Source organism: Mesoplodon densirostris, chromosome 2 (assembly GCF_025265405.1).
Source record: "Mesoplodon densirostris isolate mMesDen1 chromosome 2, mMesDen1 primary haplotype, whole genome shotgun sequence".
NCBI classification, from domain to species: Eukaryota; Metazoa; Chordata; class Mammalia; order Artiodactyla; family Ziphiidae; genus Mesoplodon; species Mesoplodon densirostris.
Genome location: NC_082662.1, coordinates 90274558 through 90301274, shown reverse-complemented (window position 1 = coordinate 90301274; position 26717 = coordinate 90274558). Strand labels below are relative to the sequence as shown.

Here is a 26717-nt window from a genome sequence, read left to right as displayed (position 1 = left end):
ATAAAAGAAATAGCGAACACTTGGCAAATGCTAGTTTCCTCCTGTCTCTGCCCTTTTCTATTCCTGGGGCACAGAGATAGAGCTCTTGATCTGCCTGGGCAATTACATCTCAGGGAAGTATGAAATGCACTGGTATTGGTAGTTGTTTTCCTCTGTAGAGAGGCCCATGCATAACGTAATGTCATGTAGTTCTCATGAATATCTTTAGACTAATATGGTAAGAATATGAGGTTGAAAGCCTGCTAACCTCATCAGAGTATCTGCTAATGAATGTTTTTGAAGGTTTTCAAGTCCTCAGTGAAAGCTGAATTAATATGAGGTTGTCGTCAAATGACACATCATGATATGTTTGTGAAAACCAAATAGAAACAAACACACACCCCTTTTCTCTTCTTTATAACAATTACAAACAACTCTCCATTAAATAGGTTAATAAGGAAGTATCTTGGTGCTAATTACTTAGAATTGCAAAATTCTTCCAGGAGATGCTTACAGATATAGAGCATTTCTTAAAATTCTCACTTCAATATGCTATTTTTATATGTTGATTTGATACTTCTGTATATTATTTGTGGATAACATAAATATTATTAAGAGAAAAACGTTAGACGTTTTTTGTTCTGACAGAGATTTCTAAAAGATTAGAATGTCAGTGGAAGTAATGGGAGACCTAGGAAATAGTAATTGAAGATAAGGAACTGGCTTCTCTCTAGCCTACTCCCTCAAAAGACCAGAACTCAGAGGGGCAGGCACTGTGGTAGCCCAGCAGTAGAAGAAGAGGCCTCACAACCTCTATACCATATGATGTATCAAGTTTTGGGGGAATGAGGATTCTTAAGGAACATAAAACAAAAATTACAACTGGTAGGCAGGTATTATCTTTGTATAGTTAGTACAGTGGGTCTCAACTGATGGCAGTTTCTTCTCTGAGGTCATTTGGCAATGTCTGGACACATTTTTGGTTATCACAGCTTGAGAAGTGCTACTGGCATCTAGTGGGTAGAGGCTGGGGCTGCTGCTAAACATTCTGAATGCACGGCACAGTCCCCCACAACAAAGACTTGTCTGGTTCAAACTGTCAATAGTGCTGAAGTGGAGAAACGCTGGGCACCTAATACAGTGCCTGGTGTAGTACAGGTGCTTGATACATGCTTTACAAGGGATTTTTTTTTTTTTTTTTGGTATGCGGGCCTCTCACTGTTGTGGCCTCTCCCGTTGCGGAGCACAGGCTCCGGATGCGCAGGCCCAGCGGCCATGGCTCACGGGCCCAGCCGCTCCGCGGCATATGGGATTCTCCCAGACCGGGGCACGAACCCGTATCCCCTGCATCGGCAGGCGGACTCTCAACCACTGCGCCACCAGGGAGGCCCCTTTACAAGGGATTTTGATATATCTACCTCTGGTATATTTTTACTTTTTCCTCATTATTTCTCTCTTCCATTTAGCTGTAATATAGAATCCAAAATTATTATTTTTTGAATAGAATTTGATCATCCTATTTTTATTTAAAATTATCATTTGGGTTCAGTTGATTTTCAAATCACTCTCTCTCTATATATAAATATATATTTATTTCTTGGCTCAGTGACCATTCATAATTGAGAGTATACTTAGCCCTGATTTGAAGCTCCAAAAATGCAGGGAATTCCCTGGCGGTCCAGTGGTTAAGACTCCGTGCTCTCACTGCTGAGGGCCCAGGTTCAATACCTGGTTGGGAAACTAAGATCCCACAAGCCGTGTGGTGCAGCCCAAAAGAAAACAAAACCAAAAAATGCAGGGCTTAAATTAGGGCCTCATATCCAATCCTTTTCCAAAGGTTTTGGGTGGAGAGAAAATTTAGCAAGTGTTAAGTGAAGAATTGGGGAAATATATAACTATATATCTGTATGTGTGTGTAGGTACATTCATGTATACACATATATGTATATATGTATGTCTGTATTTTTGTGTGTGCATATATAAAATTTTAGTTTTACATATAAAAATATAAATTTATGTGTATATACATGCATATGTAAAACTAAATTTGTTTTACTTGGAAAGCTTCGGGTAGGTCGCTGGGGGATAACTCTCTAACTTTCACCTACTTATCTCTCAGCTGATGGGTTAGAATTTCCATAAGTGCTACCACCCCCACCTCTAGAAGGTATTACCTTCCCGAATGGGAATTAAGCTCCTAGAAATGCTGATTCAGTTTGGTGAGAAACAGGCAGCAGAGAAAGAGAAATATCCTTCCTGGTGCCTCCTGGGCTGTTAGGCGGGGTCTGATGGATGAGTTAGTACCTCTCTCAGTTTCTGAGAGATGGTGAGCAGGCATCATGTGCCAATTTAGATAAGCAAAGTACATGAAAAAGGATTTGTAATGCTATCCATTATTGGAATCTTTCTTCTCCTTGCTTATTTGCTGGAGAAAAAGAGGGTTATTTACAAGAGCTCCCTAGTTGAAAGCAGGTAGCTTTCATTTCATGCACTGTTCTAGTAATAATTTTCCTTAATCATCATGAGATAATATCCCCAATCCAATTCCAACACGCAAGTTATTGTCTTAGAAAAAGAACAGCACATTAACGCTGCATGCGCCAAGAAAGGGTTATTTCAGAAGGCAATTTTTCTGCTGCTAAGGGTCCATTTATCTCTTTCAGTTTTTGGTGGTGTTAACAAGGATTAACAACCTGACGGGGTTTGCTATTAGGTGCCAAACAAATGAGAAATCAGGAGAAAAAAATTCAAAAGTTTATGCCCTACCTTACAGTACTTCACTTGTTAGCGATTATAACAACATTTAATATGTACTGCGTATTTACACCGTACCAGGCACTGGCCTAATTAGTCCTCACAACAACCCCCATGAGTACTGTTATTAGTTCTCTTCAACAGGTGAGCAAACTGGGCACCTAGAAAGACAACTGGTCCAGAGGCTTACAGGTAGCCTGTGACAGGATGGAATTTGAAATCAAGTCTCTGCCAATAGAGACTGAGCTCTGAACTCCTTGCTGATTAGCCACCATGGGAACAAAACTTTAAAAAATAGATTCTTATGAACTTACAAACAACATTCACTTGCTCAACAGTAAAAAAGGATTTTTTTTACTTTCTATGATAATAAAGTGAAGATTGACATGCTAGCTGGGGTCTACCACAATGTAACAGTGCTGACTCATTACCTGTAAAGCTAATATTTCTCTTCTGATCTTCATTAGAGTGATTTTTTTGTGCAGAGAATTTCTCTGCTTAGTGGTCTAGTCAGTATGACCAGGATTAAAGTCCAGGCTTTGTCATTTTTCACTTTGGCTGCTTGAGTTTGGTTTTTGGTAGGAGTTCTTAGCATAGTCTTTTTCAAAGAGTCTGAGGTTTTCTAACCTAGTGCTACTTTATAGAGAGATTTTCTTTGCTTGGACACAAGATTATTGTTCAAAATAATGGAAGCTTTAGGTCTTAAATATAAAGCTGGTTATACAATTTGATTACAACTCCACAATTTGAATGTAACCACCAATGCTATGTTTGAAATTAAATTTATGACTGGCTTTAGCTGTATACGTTGAAAGGACTGATGAATTAACACTTATGTCTTGGTAACTCAAGCTCTCTTATTAAAAGCCAGGACTACATAAAGAGAGTGCCAAATGGTCACTTCTCTGGGATGGCCTGAGTCAGCAGGTCTTAGACCCAGGCTGTGCCACTATTGATGTACCTCTGAGACCAGTTGATGGAAGTGCTAGGACCACCTCTCCAAGCCCACCCCAGGCTAGACAAAGAAGGACCCAGTTTCTTTTTGGGACTTACAGGCTCTCAGATATGTTTGCCTCCAACAGGGTGTTGAATTCAACATGGAGTTGTAAGCAGTTGTAATCCCTGACTCTTCCCTTGGGCCAGAGATTCTTTCTTTTCTTCCCCACTGAATCTTGGGAGAACAGGAGGTGGCTGGTGGTTTACCTATGTTTTGAGAGGGTTTTTTTTTTTTTTTTTGCGGGGGGAGGTCCACTTTTTTTTCCCCAGCTCTACCCATGGAAACAGAAAGTAAGCTCATATCAAAGCTAACTCACTTGGCATAATTATTGACTCCCTCCAAGCTTCAGTTTTCTCATTTGAGGAATAATATTCACAAAGGGTTTTTTTAAGGGGGTAAATGAGATAATGTTTGTAAGTCTCTAGCACAGGGCTTGACATAGAGGAATTCCTAAATAATGATTAGTTACTCCTTTCTCTTCCTCAGTTTTCTAGGGAGAGGAGGGCCCTCTCTGACAACTCCAGTGAAAGAGAAAATCTACCGGGTCCATTTTTGGATTTGATCTTCAACCTTGATATCAATGATTTTAGAGCAAGCATGGTGCTAATATAGCATCAGAAACACCTAGAGAGGTGGGATAGGGAGGGTGGGAGGGAGACTCAGGAGGGAGGAGATGTGGGGATATATGTGTATGTATCGCTGATTCACTTTTTTATAAAGCAGAAACTGGCACACCATTGTGGAGCAATTATACTCCAATAAAGAGGTTAAAAAAAAGATAATAAACATGTATAACACCCCCCCAAAAATAAAATAAAATAAAATAAAATGTGCTCCACTCCAAAAAAAAAAAAAAAGAAACACACCCGTCCTTGAAAATACTGTTCTAGACAGAACACAAAAAGCAGTGCTCCAGCATTATTAGAATTTTCATAACATTTATGGGGATAGTGTCTATTTAATAAATGTGATTTAATAAACGATGTCTATTTAATTAAAGAAAGAATATGCTAGTTTGCTTTGACAACCCACTGATTTCTCCCCAAATCCATTCCTCCTGTTCTTTTTAGTAATAGAACTCCCTGAGTTTTATGTGTCTCCCTGCTGCCCTCCTACAGACTACTGTTTCCCAGTCTTATTTGCATTGAAATGATGTCATGTGACTAAATTCTGGCCAATAGGGTATTAGCAAGCGTAACCTCTGCAATTTTCAGGTCATATCCTTAAACTAGAGCTGTTTGCCCTCCATTTATCTTCCCCTTCCTAAGCTGAAATGAGGATGTGGTGATGGTCAGCTGCCTTTAACCTTACAACCAAGGGCATCCCTTAGGGGGTAGCAAAGCAATAACACAGCAAGAAACAGGGTCTCTTGATCATCTCATGTAATGTTGCTGCTCCCCTCGCTTGAATTTCTCCCAGCTAGGATTGTTATGTGTAGGAGGAAAATGAACCTTTCTAATCTTGTTTAAGCCACTGTTCTTCTGGAGGCTTTTAAAGCAAAAAATCCAGTATGTTAATTATTGTATAACCTTATGGAAGATGAGTCTTGGTGTGACAAATTTTATGAAATTTTTTCATAATTTTTTTTGTTGATTTGCAGAATTAATTATTAGTATCTTGCACTTCAGGCAGTTCACCAGTAACAATAGAATAATAAATCAGTTTTTGCTCCAAGTGGTTAAAGAATTTACATGTTTCTAAATGATATATCAAACCTGACATCGTTTGTGTTGACATAAGCTAGTTAATATTGAATGGCTAAGGTTTGCAATGAAAAAAGGGAGTCATTTTATTTTTTAATCATAACTCATCTAAAAAATTTGCTCTGAAATTGCAATGGATACTATTGAATACACATAGTTGATGACTTTAATTAGGTATTATTGACTGTTGTGTATTGATCACATGTAATGGGCAGATACATTATTACTAATGGGTCAGATGTTATAGATATTTTACTTTAACAGATAATGTGGCCAATGGGAATGTCAAACTATATTTTCGAAATAAAATTGGGAGTATGTAATCAGGTAGAAGGTAGGCTGTTCTGTTTTATTTTTAAAGTTGGGGTCCAATAACTTTCATCAAACATTTAACAAACTTTTATTAAGCACCTACTACATGTCAGACACATTTTTTCACCAAACTGAAATAAAAGTATATCAAAAAAGATGAAGAATGCTCCTATGCATGGACATAGGACAAGAATTGCATTTCAATCGGCCCTTGCCGAAGAGCATGTATAATAAGAAAGCTCTAACCCACAAGCGCAAATAATCACATGCCATGGTAAGCCTGCCAGAGAATTAAAGGGCATTTGGCATACAACAAACACTAAGTTTGCCCCGAGTCAGATCTACTGCCTTTAACCCTGAGCACTGAAGAACAGGACAAGCAATACAGCACAGTAGCTTCATGATAACTAGAAGCAGAGAGCTGGCCCAAGAGTGACATTGAAACAAGTGCCAGTTTGCTCTGATAATTGGGAACAGAGCAGATGTTTAGAAGAGCTGAATAATTTATAGTTACATGTGAGCAGATTTTACACATCTCCTAATATAACTGTAAATATTAACAATTACCTTATGGGCAGACAATACTATCATGATTTGAAACTGCCTGGTAGGCATTCAAGAGAGTGATTTAGTAGAAAACCAAACCCTCTCATTCAGAATAATATTTTGTAAATTAAGGTATGCATTTTCCATGAAAAACAAGAATCCAAACCGGTTTTCAGAGAATAAGCTATTTTTATGTGCAAGTTACAAACGTGATTTTCAAATGAACACAAATAAACGTACACCCAGGAGGTTGGTGTGATATAGCAAATTGGTTAGTTATGGGCTTCTCAGATGTTTTGCCAGTGACCTTCAAATACTGTCGTAGCCAGGTCATGGCAAGTTAACTGCAGATATGCTTACCCATGATTTTGGAAAGCTTTTTTTCTTAAAAAAAATTGTAGGGGAAAACTATTTTTAGTGAATATACTACTTGTAACCATATTATGAAATGACAAAACATATTCAGTGATGTATACAGCCAGTGACTCTCTCCATTCAGAAATAATTACTGACTTAGTGTCTTGTAACCCTTAACATTTATGTCTAACAGTATTATAGAGCAGTCACTATATTTTCTACTTTCTATCCACTTCATTTTGACTTTGTGCTTAGTGTTAATTGTTCATATTTGATGCCAAGAACAGAACTCTTATTATTTGAACACCAAAAATATAAATTCCAACCTCAGTATAACACAGAATAACCAACAAAGACCAGTTAGCCTGGGGTGGTCTAAATGAACTAAGTGACATTTGCTTTATGTCAGACAAAAGATGCATTGCAAGGAGGGTGGTGTGGAAGTTTTCTGAGCTATAAATTTAGTGTCTGGGGACTCTCCTGGGGAATGGGGAAGCCAAGGCCCTATGGCAGCACAGACCCTTTCTCTAACACAATGAGTCTCTGCTTTTGAACATGACCGCCACCTGGAAGATGGATCACTGAAACAAACACTTCTCCCACTTTCTGGATTGTTCAGTTGTTCCTTTTTTCCTTCTTTACTCATGCCAATACAGCCAAAGATCTATGACATCCCTGTTAACGGCTTTAAACTTGTGTTTCAAGTTACCGAATATTGTTTTGAATGAGATATTTAATGTAAAAGTACATTGAAAAGTTAAAGGATGTAAAGAGAGGTAAACAAATAAAAATTTGCTTTGAGGAGTTTATGATTCTTAAATGTCCTCTAGAAGAACAAAGACTTATATGAGGCAGGTTCTTAATAAATGTTCATTGAAATGAATCAAAAATAAGCAGGGTGAAGCATGATGGAAAGGGTCTGGAGTCAGAAAGATCTGTGTGTGACTTATAGGTCAGTTGTTAAAAGGTTCATAGCTTTCTGTGCTTTAGTGTCTGTATGTGTAAAACAAGGCTAATTAGACTCCCCTCAGAGAACTGTCATTCTCAAAATAATGCTTAGTACATAATATATACTCTGTAAAGGATAGCTGTTGTTACTGAATTGCAGTCGGGTGAGGAGAGGACTCTCAGAGGTTATTCTAATCTACCTTTCAGCTTACCATTGTGGTGGGGGAGTGTTTATTCTAGTTAACCATTTAATCCTTATTTCTACTAACATATAAACGAGATTGGCAGGTATGAGCAAGAGAGAATGCTGGAAGGCAGGGATAAGGAAATAAAAGAGCATAGGAAGAAGGAGAAAAGTGAGAAAGTAAAATGATGAGATGGTAAAACATGCTATCAACAATTGCCTCAAAAACCAGGGGCACTATAGCCACGTAACTTTGCCCTTGACTCAAGATAGTTGGGTGTTTATTTTTTATTTAAAAAAAATTTCAAGACATTCCTTTGTAGTTTATTAACATTCAAATCACTGTCTAATCTTCATCTGGTCTCCTTAAATATGTGGTATTTTCAAGTCCATTCATCCATCCATCCATCCATCATTCATTCATTTATTAAGCTATGTAGTCATAGATATTTCTACTATGTGCTAGGAATTGTATTTTTTTGTGGGGGGGAGATACATTTCCCCCCTTTCCTTATGCTGGAAGTTTGGTTAACTTAGCTCTTTTTGTTAAATTAAAAAAGCTCCTGAATTAAAAATAATCAGAATATCTGGGAAATTAAAAATAACCACAGATGAACTATTACAAATCTGGTAAACCAGTTAGTCAAATACGGGCAGTGAAAAACATGCTTGGAATGATTTTGACTCAGATAATTGCCTCAGAATAATTTCTTGTGTGTTTCTAGGCAACAGCAAATTTAAGAAGAAACAAATGGTGGGGTTTTTTTCTCCCTTTTTGCCTTTTCCCTCTTTATCTTCTCTTATGTTGTCACAGAAGAGCAGCTTGTCTATCTCCATGCAATGTGATGTTAGATGTGGCTGGTTGGGTTAGAGCAGGAAGACAGAAACATTTAGCCTGTGATATTTTCCATGCAGCATGTGCCACTGTGTTTGATGAGACATTATTTTCACTAAGGTACAATTGGCTTGTACAGGTAGATAAGAACATTAGGTAGTGGTTAAACTTGGATAGAAATAATAATGAGCTAAACTTTGATAAACCATAACCAGGGACAAAGTCATTTAACCTTTATATTTCTACATCAGCACTTTGGGTTCCTTTTTGAAATTGAATCTTGCCTGCTATCTTTTGAGTTAACTGAGTAGTTTATTGCTCTACATGCTGTTGAGCAGAGTGCATTTTCTAGTTGTCCATCTCCACTTGGGGAGGGATTTCCCTTAAGTGATGTGAGTTAGCTACAGCTGCTATAACAGCCCACTATCCAGCTTTTCTCATGACATACAATCACATAGAAATCCAAGCTTCACATGCACCTTCCCCTGAGTATGATACGTGGAAGGCAGTTTCTGCCTATTTGGAGATGAATGAAAGTGCATTAAAGAAAGGCAGAAGGTCAGAAGGGTACTTTGGAATATTAAAAAAAATTCTTACTAGGGAACATTTAATCAGAAGTAGATAATCTTTCTCAAAGGGAATGCAGTGTATTTGCATCATTCTCCTTGGCAGTTAACCTTTTGCATTTTAAGCTTATGACATTTCTTTCAGGCACTCTGTGTGCTCCAATTGAAGTCAGAGGTCTTTGGACGCAGTACAAAAAGTAGCAAGTATCTGGAAGGGATCTTGATGCAAGGCAGTTTGGCAGAGGGAGTCATGGAGAACTGCAGGGTAGCTAGATAGCAAAGAGGAACCTAGCAAGTGAATTACATAGCTCCCTTGGACACTTCTTAGGGTGCTTGGGGTGTCTTTTGACTGTAGGTATTGGATGGAGGAAAGCAGCAGAAGTGATAGAACAGGATTTCTAATTCAGCCTATAAATCTGTGCACGTGGATATTTGGATTGAGAAGTCAGTGCTGGATTTTCACCTGTGCCTACAATCAGGAAGTAAAGGGTTCAGTGGCCACACTAAGAGCAGGGCTCATTTGGGAGGCAAATTGAAACTCTAATTTGAGCAAAATGATTCAGAAGATGTTCAATACAGTTTTCCCCCTGGGAATATTTTCTCCTAAGGTATTAATCAGGGCACAAGTCAAAGTGCTCACTAATATTGTTCCAGAGCTAACATGTGACTCAGAAAAAATAACTATGGAAACCCACTTAGTTTCTGAAATGTTGCCTCTCTTTGAAAGGAAAAATGAGAGGATAAATATGAAGACATACTTTACTTAAAGGTTATGTGTGAGTCAGGGAAACTCTGAGTGTTTTTAATATGATAAAGAGTCACATGAATGTCTCTATAAAATGATGCATATAAGAGTGAAATTATAGCATGGATTGGAAATTTAAAATGCTGTAGAGGATAGCTTTTATAGGATTTAACTTTTGTAAAATTTTGCTATGGATCCAAGACACAATTTATTTTTATGCTTAGGACTTTTAATTCGATTTTAAATTCTGGCTCTTAATTTTTTAGCTGTATGACATAGGGCAAATTAACCTCTATAAATGTCAGTTTTCTCACCTGTTAAATGTTATCTCCCTCATAAGATGGTTGTGAGAATTCACGAAATAATATATATGAAGTGTTTAGTACAGTGCCTGGTATACACCAAATGCTCTGTAAAAATTAACTGATATTATTAACATTTTAGTCTTCAAACCATAAAGAAAATCCATCAATTATTTTCCATGTGGAAAGAATCTTAGTTGGCGGATAACCTCAGATTACTCAAAGAAAAAGATTCTTTGTACTAGCATAAATAAATGAGAGATCTTAGCCAAAAGATTAAAATCTCCAGATAAAGCTCTAGGCAGTGTCCTTCTTTTAATTATTTTTGCTTCCTTATAAGAAATCGTATTTAATGTTTTCTGAACACCTACCATGTGTCAGACACTCATGAAGTTGTTTCACTCATCCCAGTCCCTTGAAGTGGCTTATGATGGTCCACTATTACAGACAAGGAAATTGAGGCCCAAAGAGATGAAAGAACATGGCTAGGCTTATGAACTATGGTCGGCAGAACAGGGATTTGAATGCCAAAGACCATGCTTTTTCAGTTCATCGCATGAAACTGTGGAAGTAAAAGGAATTCAAACTTCATGGGCAGTCTGGCCTTGCTGCAGACTCTGAGGTAATAGCAACATTTCTATTTTGATGTGCCTATTAAAATCTTATCCTGTAGCTGAGAGGCCTGGCAGATGGCAAATGTTACCCTTGAGCAGGCACCTAAGTAGGGTGATAAATCACATTCAGGGATTAGGATACTTTCTCTGCTTAGGGAAGGAGGATGGCTCTGCCTACTTCAACCTCATCAGTTGGTTTGGTTGCCATTCAGAGCTTACAGGAAAATGCACTGTATTTAGCTGGTAATAAAAGCTTCTTAAGCACTGTGGGTAGTTGTTTCTGAAAAAGAATGAATTTAAAAACATGTACCTGATTATTTAGCAGCTTTAGAAATATCTGAGGAAAAAATGTTCAGTTATCAGATAAAGCTGCTTTGACAACGTGATTTCTATAATGCTAGGCAGTAGTGGAGGCTGCTTAATACTGACAAGGCACGGTTATTTTTTGTCTCCGTATGTTGCTTTAGAATGTTCTGTTCCCTGCACATTTTTAATGAGATAAACATGCCTTTATGGGTCATGATGGTGCAAATTCTTTACTAGCTCTTTGCAAATACATCTTTTTAGGACTACTCCTTAAACAATGTAGTTTGCTGTTAGGTGTCAGGTATTTTTCTAGTTCCAGAGCATTTACACCTATAGCTCTCTATTAATTTTACAGCTGGAGAGCATTGAATTTGACTGACTTTGAGACCCAAATCTATCCTTTACTGGCTCTGTGATCTTAATGAAGTCCCTTATCCTCTTTGAGCATATTTCTTCATCTATGAAATGGAGGTGTTGATGCTTTCTTTTAGGGTTGCTGTAATGAATGACAATGGAAGTGCAAGTGCTTTGTAAATTGCACAAGGCCATTTAAAAATGAACCATTACTGTTATTATTATTTATATTTGGGGATTAAAATCGTTTGGTGTTAATAAAGGAGCACTGATGGGATAATGACATCCTAAAGATCTAAAATAAAGTCGTAGTGAGATGCCAGAAATTGGGTAATGAATAGACATTTAATTGGTAGTTTAACAAAGACTTATTGCAAGTGGAAGAAGATCCTGATTGTGGTAAAGGCTGTTTGGAGAAAGCAAAACCAAGGGACAGAACATGCTTCAAAGACTTCTTACAAGATAATGACTTTTCAGTCCACAGAGGTTGCCGTGTGCCATTATTTTATAGGCAGCATTGGATAGTCAAATTAAGTAGTCTCTGATCTGCCACTTCCTAACAGTGTGAATTCTTTAATCTCTCTGCAAAAATTGAAGATCATAACACCTGCCTTATAGGGTTATGAAGATTAAATGGGATGATATATGCAAAGTGCCTGGTGCATAATACGGCTCAGCAAATAGGTTTCCTCCTCTCCCTCTTATTTCTCCTCTTCTTCCTCTTCCTTGTTTTTGTTCTTCTTTCTTCCTCCCTTTGTCCCTTCCCTCCTTCCTCCCTCCCTCCCTCTTTTTCTCTCTCTTTCATCACATAGGAGCTCTAACTAGGCAAGCCACTACCAAAACTACTAGAAGCTTATGTGATTCTCAGAGCATTCAGGCAAGGCCTGAAAGCAATCAGTATAGTCCTAGAAAATTCTCTTGGATTACCCAGAAAGCAGCCCAAACTCGTTGATGGACTTTGAGTATATGTAACTACTTCATTTATCATCAGATGCAGAGAAAGTTGTAGGTGTTCAGTATGTGGAAAGACTCCAAAGAAGGGGCTCTGAGGGGAAGAAAGGAGGTGTCTGTGCAGGGCAAGGGTTTACAGGGATTAAATTCAGAGCTCCTTGAGAGATAAGGATTGTGTGTGGAAGGGTGAGGAAAGCAATCTTCAGCTAAACCAGACTTTGTTAGGAAGCTTTTGCTAAGGGATGCCTTATGAATAATCAAGTTTTCCAAACTGTAGAGTTGATGTATTGAGTTATTTTAAAAGTATTTACTATCTGCCATTCATCAGCAGTTCATATCTTTGAACAAACAATTGAGGAGTTTATAAATATAAACATTTCAGTTATAAAATATAACTTTAAAAGAATGGTTAATTTAAAAACATCTAAATAAGAATGAGCAGTCAATGATTTTAACTATTAAATATACAAGTGTATGAAATTAAGCTAGTAAAATAAAAATTAGTTGAAAAAAAGAAAGTTTTTTTTCCCATGTTGTCAATTTAAGGCCTAATGCAATCTGTTTACGTAGTGTGGTGAGTATGGACAAAATGTGGTCATAGCACAGCTATTGGATATTTTTATCTTCCCGGTCTTTCCTATGGTCCTCACAAAAGATAACAAATTTGCAGTGAGTGAGGCTTTGAAAGTTACCTATGTTTCAAAGATGTGTAGGCTTTAAATTATTGTCATTATTATACCACAAAAAATTCCATCTTTTTTCCATGTGTGGGCTAGAAAATGATTCTGACATTTCTCACATCTTTTTCTTCTGTGCTATCTATACTTTGTGATAATATTAATAATCCTATCTTATATTTGAGCTTTCCAACTTTTTTCAGGTCCAACACCTCATTTTAAGCCAAGGCAATTAAAAAACTTTACTTGCTATATCCGATGTTGCTGAGTCTGTACTAATTGTGTATGATGGTCAGGAAAGGACACTGAGAAGTGAAGTCAACCCCTGTGACCAATCAGAGAAGTAGAAGAGAGAAAATGTTAGTGAAGTAGTCCTATAGTGTCTTCTCTTCCAAAATATCATGGCTGAGGCTAAGGAGGGCCTGGGAAGAGGTGTGATGGGGGAGAGTACGCACACACCCTTATAACTGTCACCTGTCCTAAGATGAGAGAGGAGGTTGAGGCAGTGAAGAACTGCTTTTGCTCTCTTGCCAAATGCCAGGTAGGTGCTAGTAGTTTAGCACGTGCATTTATTAATCTGTTCAACAACTCTGAAAGATAGATATTGTTACTACCATTTTGTAGATGAGGAAATGGGCTCAGAGAGCTATGGGTAAGTCACCCATACGTATTTTAAAAATGAGTCTCTTGTTGCTATGTTTTGGGGACCTTTACAGCAAGATTTCTGTTGTTGCTTTCTGGTGTGTTTTCTTAGTCTTAGAAATCCAAATGGAAGATCTGATTGTGCCCCTAAAAAGGAGAATGGCCTTTGTACATTCAACATGGGACAAAGTCAAAATAAAGGTAGTTATGGAGTATCTCAGAGAGGGCCATACCTGAGGATACTTTGTTCTAGAACCTGGATCTGGTGCTGGTCTTGTTGATTTTGTTTCTTCATCTCTTCCTGTTCTTTTCCACTGCTGATTCCATCTAGAAGCCATTTCTCCCTCAAGGCCTTTTTCTGATGTCAGGAAACATAAATATATGTTCTTATATCAATTGAAAATTCCAAAATCTGAATGCTTTCAAATCTTATTAATTTCAATAGTGGAAATATTAAATAGATATTGTTTTCTCTCACTGTCTTGCCTGAATAAATCTGATAGTTTCCTACTTTGCACCCTTCTTCACCCCCTTCTAAAGCCAGGGTTTATGTATCTGGATCCTATGTATATCCTAAGGTCTAGTTCAGGTCCTCCTTCTCTATGAAGATCTCTGTCCTACCTCTGCATCTTCCCCCACCCCCCCCCAGCCTCACTTCACCCCTAGGGAACTCTCCTTCTTCAGAATCACACAGCAGTGTATGTTTACCTATACTGTATGTTTACTGTATTTTTAACAGTCATGTAGGGACCTCATCATGATGATGCCTTTCTATGATTTGTTGGGTTGATGGGTGTATATCTTGTGTCAAAGTAACAAGCTCCTTGAAGCCATTTGCTATTCATCCCATGACAGTACATAGTGACCCCTCCAAAAAAAAAAATCTTTTGTGGGATTAATTGGAATGGTGGGCAAAACAAGAGATTACTATTGTATCTTAAACTAATTCAATGACAGTCTTAGGCTCTGTGGTTGGCATTTATTGTTTTGCCCACCCGGTACCCCTTCTTTCTTCTGAGAGCCTCCTTGGTTCTAGATATCCTTTACGTGCAGCTCCCTACTCATCCCAATCATATGATACATAAAATTCACTGATCTGTCTAAATATTTGTGAGTTGAATTTTTGTCAACTTTAATAAAACAAAAAAGATTTATGTTTCATCAGGTGGAAAAAAAATCCCCTCGAATTTGCATGAAATAATTACATTCCTGGACTTGAGCCTAAGAAGACAAAGCAAATGAAGAAGACCTGTAAACTTCAGGGGGCTTTAGCTAGCATCCTGTCCGTGTCTCAGGGGAGAACTGTTCGATATTATTTTCAAAGTGTTTGAGTTTCTTCTTTTCTTCCTGAAGAAAAGTACTGTCACTATATATCTATCTACCTTTGTAAATTATTTGTTCAGTAATTATTTCCTGGGAATTTACTGTTTCTAAAATGGTGAGGAGAGAAGAATGGGAATTTTCCTTATTTTTTTGACACTTCTCTCTCTAACACCATGATTAGAATGAAAGCAAGTAAGAGGAATATTTGTCTTTTTTAAAAAACATGCTTGTTTTTTTAAAACAGAATTAATACAACTGGAATGTAAATACCTCTGAATTTAAAATAAATTTAAATAAGGTTGATTGGGCTAGATAATTACCAAAGGAAGTTTATTTTAACTAAGGCAATTTTTTTTTCAAATCATTAAGAATATTACACTGATTACAAATAAATGTTATTTGGGATTACAACTTGTAGAATAGATGAAATGTGGCCTGCTCTAGTTGAAGCAATGAGGGGGCCTGGAAGCCTAAAGGTGCACAGGACACAGTTTGAACACCACTAGATTAAGTCAGTAATTATCTCAACCCAGATCATCATATTTGTGTTGGTTTTTTTCAGAGTTTCAAGAAATTGCATGTGGACAACACACCCCATAAAAGCAGTTTGTATTATTCCAGTTTGTAGCCAGATTCCTTCCCACAATATTATCTTTTCCCTTAGTTATAGCTGTTCAGTTGTTTGTAAAAATGTGTTCCCACAGACACAGTAAATATTATTAATAAAGATCAAGATTTATTTCTTGATAATATGCCAAGAAAATCTCAATATATCAGCATTTAAGAATTTACCTTGATTTTAGTTTATTTTTATTTGATGGAATATGATGATAGCTAATGCACAGTAAAGAATATAGATGACATCCATCAAAGTAAATTACAGTTCTTACAAACCACCTACAAGGATAGTTTCAGTTAATTACATCCGTATCACTGTAAGAAACACTCAGATGGGATGGTCTTATGATGCTGAGTTGTAGAGGGTGGAGAATGGCTCCTGTGACATAAATTATCTTGGGGCTTCATTCTTGGTTCTTAGTCTGGTTAGGACTAAGAATAATTTTAATTTTAGCCTTATAAGCTTTGTTCATAGTTCAGGAATTGTCATTTAACTCTGGCAGAGAACTTTTTGCCTCTAAATATAAAATATATAATTTGGACGTGCAATCAGAATGATATGGTATAATTACATATTGTGGTAACCACAAGACAGTTATTTTGCTTTTATGTCACAGTTTAGACTTATGCTTTGGTCTATGAGATTGAGGAATAGAATAAAATCTATTTCACAACAATGACATTCAGAATCAAAAGCCATAGTAACTAAATAAAAATATAAGTGATACGCAGGTAGAAGATCTTTTGGAAGTTTTTTAGGGAAAGGTTTTCCTGAAGCACTTCTATATTCTGCACAGCAGTTACAGGAGACGTTAAGAATAAATTAGTTTTTCATACCATGATTTAAATGGACGTCCAGAAAAGTTTTCTAGGTTGAGTACTAGGCAAAAAGATCAAGAGTGGACAAGTCTCAGAATGTTTGAATGTAAGAATGCTGTTAATGGCCGTGGAAACTCCCTTTCCAGGATGTCATTGGTATGAATGTCAGCTTCCAGAGCTAAAGGATGTTAGAGTGAGTTACCACAACTATCTTGAAGTGTGTGTACTGCTCACACAGAAGGAGCACTTTGTAAATATTTACGTTTGTGTTGTTTAAAGTGAGTCATTGACATGTAATGAAATAATTTGCGATCCGGAAAGTGGTGAGGATAGTCACTGGAATGGAGACAAATGGATGAAGAAGAAAATAAAAAGAAAGGCTGGTAATTGCAGAAGCCAACAGAGCTTTTTTGACTTGGTGAAGATATTTTGGAATCAATTTTTAGAACACTTCTGCACATTTTTGAACCCTGTTTTGGAATTGTGCCTAGTTGCTGTTGGAATAGCCAACCATTTTCTGCAGGACTTAGAAGAATGTACTTACTGAAACAGCCATTCTCTCCTCTATGTTCCCTTTGCAGTTGATGCCTTGAATATAGTGTTCATCACAGTATAAATGTCATTATAAGTTTATGTGTCAGTTACCATTTAAGGGCACAGATCAAACTTATTTTATATTCTTAATGTCCAGCTTAGTACCTTGCACATAATAGGTGCTTAATAAATGTTTATTGACTGAAGGTTTTCTACTTATCAGTGAAGACTCAGGTTCAATCTCACACCTTTAACAGAAACTTTTTTGACCACCCCAGATTAAAGAATTACTAATGTTTACACTTATGCTTAAATTTAAAAAAAATCATCCTTTAACGTGTACTAATTATTTACTTAGCCTTGTATTTCCCACTAGGTTGCAAGCAGAAGGGCTACAACTCTCAAGGCCACTGCTAATCTCTAAGGCATTAATATGCAAATTAGGAAAAGGTACAGTTCCCCACTCCTACTCCTTCAGGTCAGTGCACAGCTTGGGAAGGTGGACAGCACTTTTGTGCAGAGAGAAAGAAACTTTGTCCTCCAGACAGAAGCAGCCCTGTGCCAGAGTGCACAGTTCCAAGGGAGTATGGGCAGGATTTCAGCATCCCCCTCTCTCAGGTAACTTTACGCAGTATACCATCTGCACAACTGTGTACTGCAGTCCAAAGCATGATACATGCTTTGACTGGATTGGATTAGAAGAGGTCTTCTGGGATCCAGAAAGCAAACCTATAGGGAACAGTATATATTACTTTTCGGACTGTTTTTGTTAAGTATTGAAATGAGGTGTCACCTCAGAAATGGACCTCTCAGTGTGTTAGAATTTTCCTGTGTGAAACTTACTTCCTAGAATGAACAGAGAGGATATATAAAACTTTTCTCCTACTGTGAACTCTAATGTTGTTTGGCTACTCATTCTGCAAGGATAGCAATTACTCAGAAGCAGTAATTAGTTCACTGTGAGATCCAAATTGTGTGTGTGTGTATGTTTGTGTGTGAAAGAGAGAGAGAGGGAGAGACAGAGAGAGAGAGAGAGAGAGTGATTTTGGAGTTAGAAATTGCCTATCTCAAAAATTGTTGTAGACTTACTTTTGACTTCATTTGACTTGTATCAAAATGACTTGGTAAAATTTGTTATTTCATTGATTTTTCTGGGAGTACACACTGCATTTCTTGGCTATGTCTCCTACTCATGTAAATTCAGTGTGACAAACTGTAAGGATAGCAGGCTGACTACACATTGAAATTATTCATCAAACATTGGAAATGTCAATTTGTATAGGAGGAAAGAAGCAAACAGAATCCAGAGAACTGAGGCTAATTGGAATCCTAAACTGTGTCTTTTTTCTCTCAAGAGGTGGTTACTTGATCCATCAGAAAGATGGATTTAGCTGAATTCAGCAAGTTTACCAAAAGATTGTAGACCCCACGAGTGTGCGGCATTGTTTCACTGAGGGATTTATTACATCTATCGATAGAAGCCCTGCCATGTAAGTAGTTTCCTGCTCGGGCCTGTTCACAAGGAGCTCCTGTTTGTCATTTGGTTGCACCCTGTGTCTAAGCTACATAATAAAATGTGAGACTCAGTGTGCTTAAATTACAAAATGACCACACCTATGAAAGATGTAAAGTCTGGTTTTAAAAATGGAGGTTTATTTTTGGTTATGATCTCATGTTCTGTCAAAACAAAATAAAACAGAACCTTGAACCACACTCAAACAACATTGAATTCATTGCACTGAGCTTTTAAATACGAGCATCCTTGAGCAGGCCAGACACTGTCTGCTTTGCAGGCCCTGGGTAAGGGCTGGCTTTTCATTGATTTCAAAAGGGACTTCCCAGCAGGATCCACTCCCAAGGGATGTTAAGCAAGACTGTATTCAGGGCCAAACTATCAAGACTGAATTCTCAAGGTTACCCAAGAAAGTGAGGAAATTCAGTAATAAAGGATAAAAGTAATAAAACCATGTTTTCAATTTTCCACATGTTTGCCAGGAGGTATTAGTCTCATATGCAAATATTACTAGCTTATTGGCTTCCCTTATGGTTATTAGGGTGTTAGTATAACTGTTGGAATTTTTTCCTTCCTAAAGCATCTTTACTACTGAAATTTGAGTGCAAATAGAATATTTGAATGCAAAATCATTGAAATGAAATTAAAGTCATAAGTTACCTTCAAATGCTGATGCTTTAGTTTTTCTTCCTCTATTTTCAAACGCTTTCGTGAGATTTCTTCCTGTATTTTTCTTTTATCCTGAAATAAAAAGTGTTCCAGCATAATCTATTTTTTTTCAATTTGCTTAAGTATGTTTCCTTGGGGAAGCTGTCATTATCGAATGGCTGGCCAGTGGTATGCTCTTGGCATTGGTATGAAGCTGCTTTGGAAACTCCTATTTCAAGGCAAAGGAGAGCAAAGTGAGACATTCAAAGCGTTTTACTGATGGAAAATGATATAAGGTGCTTTTTCAAAGAGAATTTAAAAATATTTTAATGTCTTTCCTTCCCCCCTCATCTTTTCTATCTTCCCCATTAAGTCTAACAAGATTGAGCTCCTTAGAGATGCAATGGAAAATGTGAATTTTAAGGAGGGAGTTTTGAAATAGGCATGAAGAAACATTGTGAGGAGAGAGACTGTTCCTGGCATAAGGCTGAAGAAACTACTGGGTAAAAGATCTGCTTATGTGGGAAAACAGGATAGCCTACAGAGCGTTAGAACACGAGGAAACTAGAAAGTGAGACTGTTTCCTCCTGTAAACCTTGCTATGGGCAGAGAGAGAGAGAAAAAAGAGGGATCAGATAATGCATGTTAACACTAAGAGGGCTTCTAGCAGAGGTTAAAAAAATTCATGGAGAAGTATAGTATCTTTCACCAAGTTTAAATTGCAATACCTTAAAATCCCAGATAGCATAACTATCGATACACAGAAGTTGTACTTTTTAGAAAATATAGCCTGTATACTATATAGAAAGCCTGGTTTCAATTTCTGGCTCTGCCATTAACTAGCTGTGTGTCCTGGGACAAAATCCTTAACTTTGTGCCTCATTACCTCATCTGTAAAATGGAAGTAATAAGGGCATCTACCTCATAAGATGAGCATTAAATTAGCTAATATATGCAAAGGCTCCTAGAACAGTGCTTGACACATAGTGCTCTACAAGTATTTGTTTAATACAATTAAGTAAGTAAACACATAATCTGTTAATCACACAGAAAGCAACACACTAATTCTGATAATGGTTCCATTGGTCTGAAATGTTTTAGAGATTCCCTGTCTGGAGTTGTTTGAGACATTTTACAAGCCATGAAAAAGGCCCTTATTTCCTTATTTTTTGACCAGAGGTTACATTATCCTCCATCTTATTTATGAGTTGTTTTTAAATCTGCTTTCAAAATTGAAAACTCCCAAAAGTAAACATTTGTTTCCAATGAAGACATCTAAAAGAATTTGAAGCAGGCTCAGGAGGTAATTTAGAAGGAAGAGTTCCAAAAATATTTGGCAGCATTATTGAAACAAATGCATGGCTTCCTGATGTGACTCCTTTGAAGGTAAATCTCCTTTTTGATGTATAAATTCAGGTATATTTGTTGAATGTAACAGCATTCATTTGAACATACATTGCTGTCCAAATTTATGTAATGTTTCTCTTTGTGTGTAAGAAGTGTATATGACCTCATCTGTATTGTTTTTTAACTTTCATAAACAGCTCTTTGAAAAAAAAAGAGCTAGGCAACAAGCATTGATATTCAGATTCACTTGTTTGTTTGGCTGAAATCTGGTCATTAGGAATAAAAACTATGAAGACCTCTGTGAGTCAGTTCTCCATTATATCTCAAAACTGTTACTGAGGGCTTCCCTGGTTGGTAGTGCAGTGGTTGAGAGTCCGCCTGCCGATGCAGGGGACACGGGTTCGTGCCCCGGTCCGGGAAGATCCCACATGCCGTGGAGTGGCTAGGCCCGTGAGCCGTGGCCGCTGAGCCTGTGCGTCCGGAGCCTGTGCTCCACAACGGGAGAGGCCACAACAGTGAGAGGCCCACGTACCGCAAAACAAAACAAAACAAAACAAACAAACAAAACAAAAACAAAAACAAAAAACTGTTACCGAGCAAATATTGGTAATATTTTAACCTTATTGTGCCAAACATTTTGGTAAGTATTTTTCAGGCACTATTTAACTTAACAGTCATAATAACAGAGATATAATAATATTACACTTAATAGTCATGATAACAAAGAGATATTGTAGTATTTTCATTTTATAGAAGAGGAAATGGAAATTTCCGGAGATTAACTAACCAGTCCAGGTTCTCACAACTAGTAAGTGGAAGAACCAGGATTTGAAGCCAGGCAATCTGAGTTCAGCCTCTTAGCCAATTCACTATACCATTTCCTTGAGTGGGAAATTAGTCCAGCTTCTCACATCTTCCCCATTGCCCTGTCTATCGGGAAGTACTGAGGTCTGGAGGCCAGCACAACCAACGCCGGAGGAGGGCCCCTCATTAGAAAGGAGCACATTTTTAGTTCCCTGCGTGCTGGCATGCAACCGCCCATCTCTCTCCGTGGACAGCCCATAGAAAAGAGCACGTTATTTATGTGTGACCGTGACTGCTGAACCCAACAATGCTTCCCCACCACTGCCGGTAACCAGTTTGGGTTGTTTGTTTCATCTGAGGTTAGTAATAAGGTAATGAAAGCTGTGGGTAGAGGCAGGGCATCTAAGTGTTTTGGCAACACGATGCTTATCGAAGGCTTGCTAAGGAATACCAATGTTTTGTCACTCAGAGGTAACGTGATGCCTCTCTCATATCAGTCGAGGTAGTTAAGAAGGTAATTTTATAATGTTATGGGCATGACTCTATTTTAAGATAGAAGTACTTTTCCTCATAAGATATCATCAGCAGCAAGTTATTATCCTTTTGCCAAATTTCATAAAGATCTATAAGCATTACTGAAAAATATATGGCAACAATTTAGTTTCATTATGACAGAATAAATTATAAGTTTTACATGTAGTTCTATTGCTAGTATACCGAAAGTTATCATAGCCAGCTACTTCCTTCCCAATTATCATGGAATAAATGGATGTGAAATGCCATCTGCTTCCCAGAATTTCCCCAGAAGCTTGAGCATCTCTATATACACCTGTCATAATCCAGCACGTCAGATATTTATTAATGTTAACCATTATGAAGAACATATATTTCTTTTTTTTTTCAACATCTTTATTGGAGTATAATTGCTCTACAGTGGTGTGTTAGTTTCTGCTTTATAACAAAGTGAATCAGCTATACATATACGTATATCCCCATATCTTCTCCCTCTTGTGTCTCCCTCCCACCCTCCCTATCCCACCCCTCTATGTGGACACAAAGCACTGAGCTGATCTCCCGGTGCTAAGTGGCTGCTTCCCACTAGCTATTGATTTTACATTTGGTAGTGTATATATGTCCATGCCACTCTCTCACTTTGTAATAACATATATTTCTGTTTACTTCTTTTTTAAAAAATAAATTTATTTATTTTTGACTGCATAGGGTCTTCGTCACTATGCGCGGGCTTTCTCTAGTTGCGGTGAGCGGGAGCTACTCTTCGTTGCGGTGCGCAGGCTTCTCATTGCGGTGGCTTCTCTTGTTGCCGAGCACAGGCTCTAGACACGCAGGCTTCAGTAGTTGTGGCTTGCGGGCTCTAGAGCATAGGCTCAGTAGTTGTGGCGCATGGGCTTAGTTGCTCGGCATGTGGGATCTTCCCCGACCAGGGTTCGAGCCTGTGTCCCTTGCATTAGCAGGCGGATTCTTAACCACTGCGCCACCAGAGAAGTCCTGTTTACTTCTTCAGTGTTCAAGTAGTAAAGACGTTTTGTTCACTGAACAATTGCCTAGATTTTCAGCTGTCTGACTTGGAATATTTTAGCAGCTGACACCCACAGATTCCAATTCTGTAAAAGCCTAGCTCTTAATTGTTTTGAAAATTAATTTAGTAAACTTGTACAACTATAAAGCTATTGTGACCATCTATGATTCACTGATATTACTACAATCACATACTTGATAAAAGTAAGCACAATACTTAGGAGTGTGAGTATTTTAGAGATATTATTTTTTTTTTTTTTTTTTTTTTTTTTTTTTTTTTTTTTTTTGCTGTACGCGGGCCTCTCACTGCTGTGGCCTCTCCCGTTGCGGAGCACAGGCTCCGGACACACAGGCTCCGCGGCCATGGCTCGCGGGCCCAGCCGCTCCGCGGCATGTGGGATCTTCCGGGATCGGGGCACGAACCCGTGTCCCCTGCATCGGCAGGCGGACTCTCAACCACTGCGCCACCAGGGAAGCCCTTAGAGATATTATTGATTAATGATTAGCTAATATTCTAAAATGCTTGAATCTATCAAGAAGGCAGGATTGATCCTGAGTTATTTAATTTTTAATTTATTCAGCACTTAAGGACTTCTATATAAATGCTATGCTAAGGTGATGTTAAGAGTTGTGCTATGTTTGAAAATTATTCAGAAGTAGATACTTTCACCAAGGAGGTTACATTGTCTTTAAGAAGGAAAATCATTTGTGCAAGGAACTATAGTCTAAGAAATAAAGTGATAAATGTCATTACTAAGGCACAAGTGAGGTCTTGTGAGAGTTGAGGGGCGAAAGGGAGTGGTTGTTTCTAGATGATCTGGTTATGAGAGGCTTTCAAGTAGCATCCAATTAGAGTATGTTGGGTAGTTGCTGGAGGGCTGGGGGTAGGGAGGAAGGGCATTCACCTCTAGAGCTCATTGTGAGCAAAGGCCTGTTGTAGAAAATTGGGACATTATTTGGAATAGCAAGTCTGGAATCCGAGTTGTCATACAGAGAGTAGTGGGAAATGAAATAAGAAAATGAGATGAGGATAAATCCTTAATAGAGAATACTAAAAGGCAGGGAAAGGAGTTTAGAATTTATTTATATATTGAGATAAGGAGCAATGAAAGGTTTTCAGAGGGAGAGGAATAATAGAGTTAAAACCATGTTTTTTTTTTTTTGCGGTATGCAGGCCTCTCACTGTTGTGGCCTCTCCCGTTGCAGAGCCCAGGCTCCGGATGTGCAGGCTCAGAGGCCATGGCTCACGGGCCTAGCCACTCCACAGCATGTGGGATCTTCCCAGACCAGGGCACGAACCCGTGTCCCCTGCATCAGCAGGCGGACTCTCAACCACTGCGCCACCAGGGAAGCCCCCAAACCATGTTTTAAGAAGTTTAAAATAGCCTGATTTATAGATACTGAAGGAGGACAACTTGAAAGGGATAATCAGTTAGGCTACAACTCATACATAAGATCAAGAGAGCTTGAACAAGAGGTAACAGAGGGTGTGGATGTCAGAGATACCAAGGAGTTAAAATTAGCAGGACTTGGCAACTGACGACATATGGATGCAGGAGAGGAAGAGGTCAAATGGGGTATAAGGCTTTTATATCCAGGTAAACTGAGAGGAGAACAGAATCACTAATAGAAATAGGAAATTCAGGAGAAGAAAGGGAGTTTGGGAGGGAAGATGGTGATTCACATCAAGGTTGAGGTGTCTATGGCACAACCTGGTGGAGTAATCTGGCAGGTAGTTGAAATGTTGGATGGAGGTAGATCGGAAGGGAAGACAGAGCTAGAGATAAAGATGCCAGAGTTTTGGAAGGGATAGCTGAGGCCAGGAGACTACATCAGAGCATGACAAGAGACATTTTTATGTAAAGGAGAGCTAAAGACAGAGCCTTCATGAAACACCTACATTTAAGAGGTATTGGAGGAAGGAAACCCATATGGAAATTTATTTTGGGATTAATTAGACATTACTGATAATAGAACTTGGTGAATTCAATTAGGCAAATGGTTTCAGATTCATTCTGATAGAAGTATCTTGTGACTTCTTGACTACCTTTGCTGATATTTTCACTGTTTAAGGTCTCAAAAGAACAATAATAGAAGCTACTATTTGGATTTAAATACTACCAACAACACAAAACTTCCTGGTGAAATGCATATAATGATAACCTTGAAGGAAAGGGATGTGCTAACACAATGCTCCTAGAATTGAATCCTGAGTGTACTTAGAGGTTTACTACATTTCAATGAAAGTAGATTTTTTTAATTCTTGAAAAAAATTCTTGAAAAATTATTTTAAAAATTTCTTGAAAAAGAGGCAAACATTTTAAGAAGGAAGATAGATCATGAAGCATGGGCAGTTTACGAATGGAAATACTGATACATAATTAAAAAATGATCTCAAGTAAAAAGAAAAGAGAACTAAACAAAACCAAACTAAATAGCTTAATATCACTGGGAGATTCCCCAAAGCTCGTGAAACCAAGAATACAGATAAACAGGTGGTACCCATTTGAAATAAGTACAAATATGTACAAATATGTAAATAAGGTACAAATTCAGGGTGACAAGATGTGAAGCATGTGAAAAACACTGAGGACACAAAAAGCATGTGTGTACAAGTAAATATATATATATATATATATTCAATATTTAAGTTATGTTGAGAGCAAAAAAACTACTGCTGAGATACAGAGTGTAATATCAACATGTCAGAGATAAACTAGAACTAATTCACTCCTATTTTACTTCCATTTTTTTGATTAAGGAGAATAATCTTGATCCTGGAAAGGGTAGAACAAATATGCTTAAAGGGAAATCAAAGCCCAAGAGGATATAAAGCACCAAAGACAGAACTGCTCAGACTCCGATGGGTTTCATTTCAGGGAGCAGAAAAATTTATAGACGCAACAGGAAAATATTATCAAGTAGTCTTGGAATCTTGGGTGAAGTGAAGAGGCACCAGAAGGCTGAAAGTGGCAAATGACCCAGTTTTTTGAAGAGAGAAAAAGGTGAATTATGAATATTTAATGACTGGTGAATATATTAGTTAATACCTGGCAAAGTTGTAGAATGAATTATTAAATAGTCTTGTATTTAGACAAAGAATGTCTAAGAGATAGCATTCAGTTATTAAAAACAAAGCATTGAAGACTATTTCTTTTGCTTAACTTTTTAAGATCTGCTGATGATGACGATTATGACGGTTGTAGCAATAGCTAACATTTATTGAGAGCTTTTTATGTGTCAGGAACTACTTAGAGCACTTAAATGTATCAATTTATTTAATGTTCCCCAAGTCTCTAGGAAGTAGGGACCACGTTTATCCCCCTTATGGAGGTAAAGAAACTGAGGAGCACAGGATTCTAGATCATGGGAATTCAGTATATCTTGGTTTTAGTATGACTTTTGACAAAATTTCTTATTATTTTTCTCTTGGAAATTTGTGTAAATGTGAACAGAGAGGAATATTTATTTGAAAGTGATTGTCTTAATGTGTTTTTTTAAAAAAACAATGCCCTATAAGGGATAGAAAAATAAAACTAAGCCCCTACCAGAGGGCAGACAACAGAAGCAAGAAGAATGACAATCCTGCAGCCTATGGAACAAAAACCACATTCACAGAAAGATAGACAAGATGAAAGGGCAGAGGGCTATGTACCAGATGAAGGAACAAGACAGAAACCCCAGAAAAACAACTAAATGAAGTGGAGATAGGCAACCTTCCAGAAAAAGAATTCAGAATAATGATAGTGAAGATGATCCAGGACCTCGGAAAAAGAATGGAGGCAAAGATCGAGAAGATGCAA

The 26717-nt window shown here is 37.7% G+C and overlaps 1 protein-coding gene across 1 annotated transcript in view; it reads right to left on the bottom strand.

The window, feature by feature from the left end:
• The window catches only part of PALMD (palmdelphin), a 55329-nt gene that overhangs the window by 11415 nt on the left and 17197 nt on the right, over positions 1-26717 (bottom strand). Inside the window, exons 3-4 of the mRNA XM_060090177.1 lie at positions 19240-19320; positions 14006-14130 (exon numbers count right to left, since the gene is read on the bottom strand). Of these exons, the coding sequence (XP_059946160.1) occupies positions 14006-14130; positions 19240-19320 (206 nt within the window). The remainder of the gene's footprint in view (positions 1-14005; positions 14131-19239; positions 19321-26717) is intronic.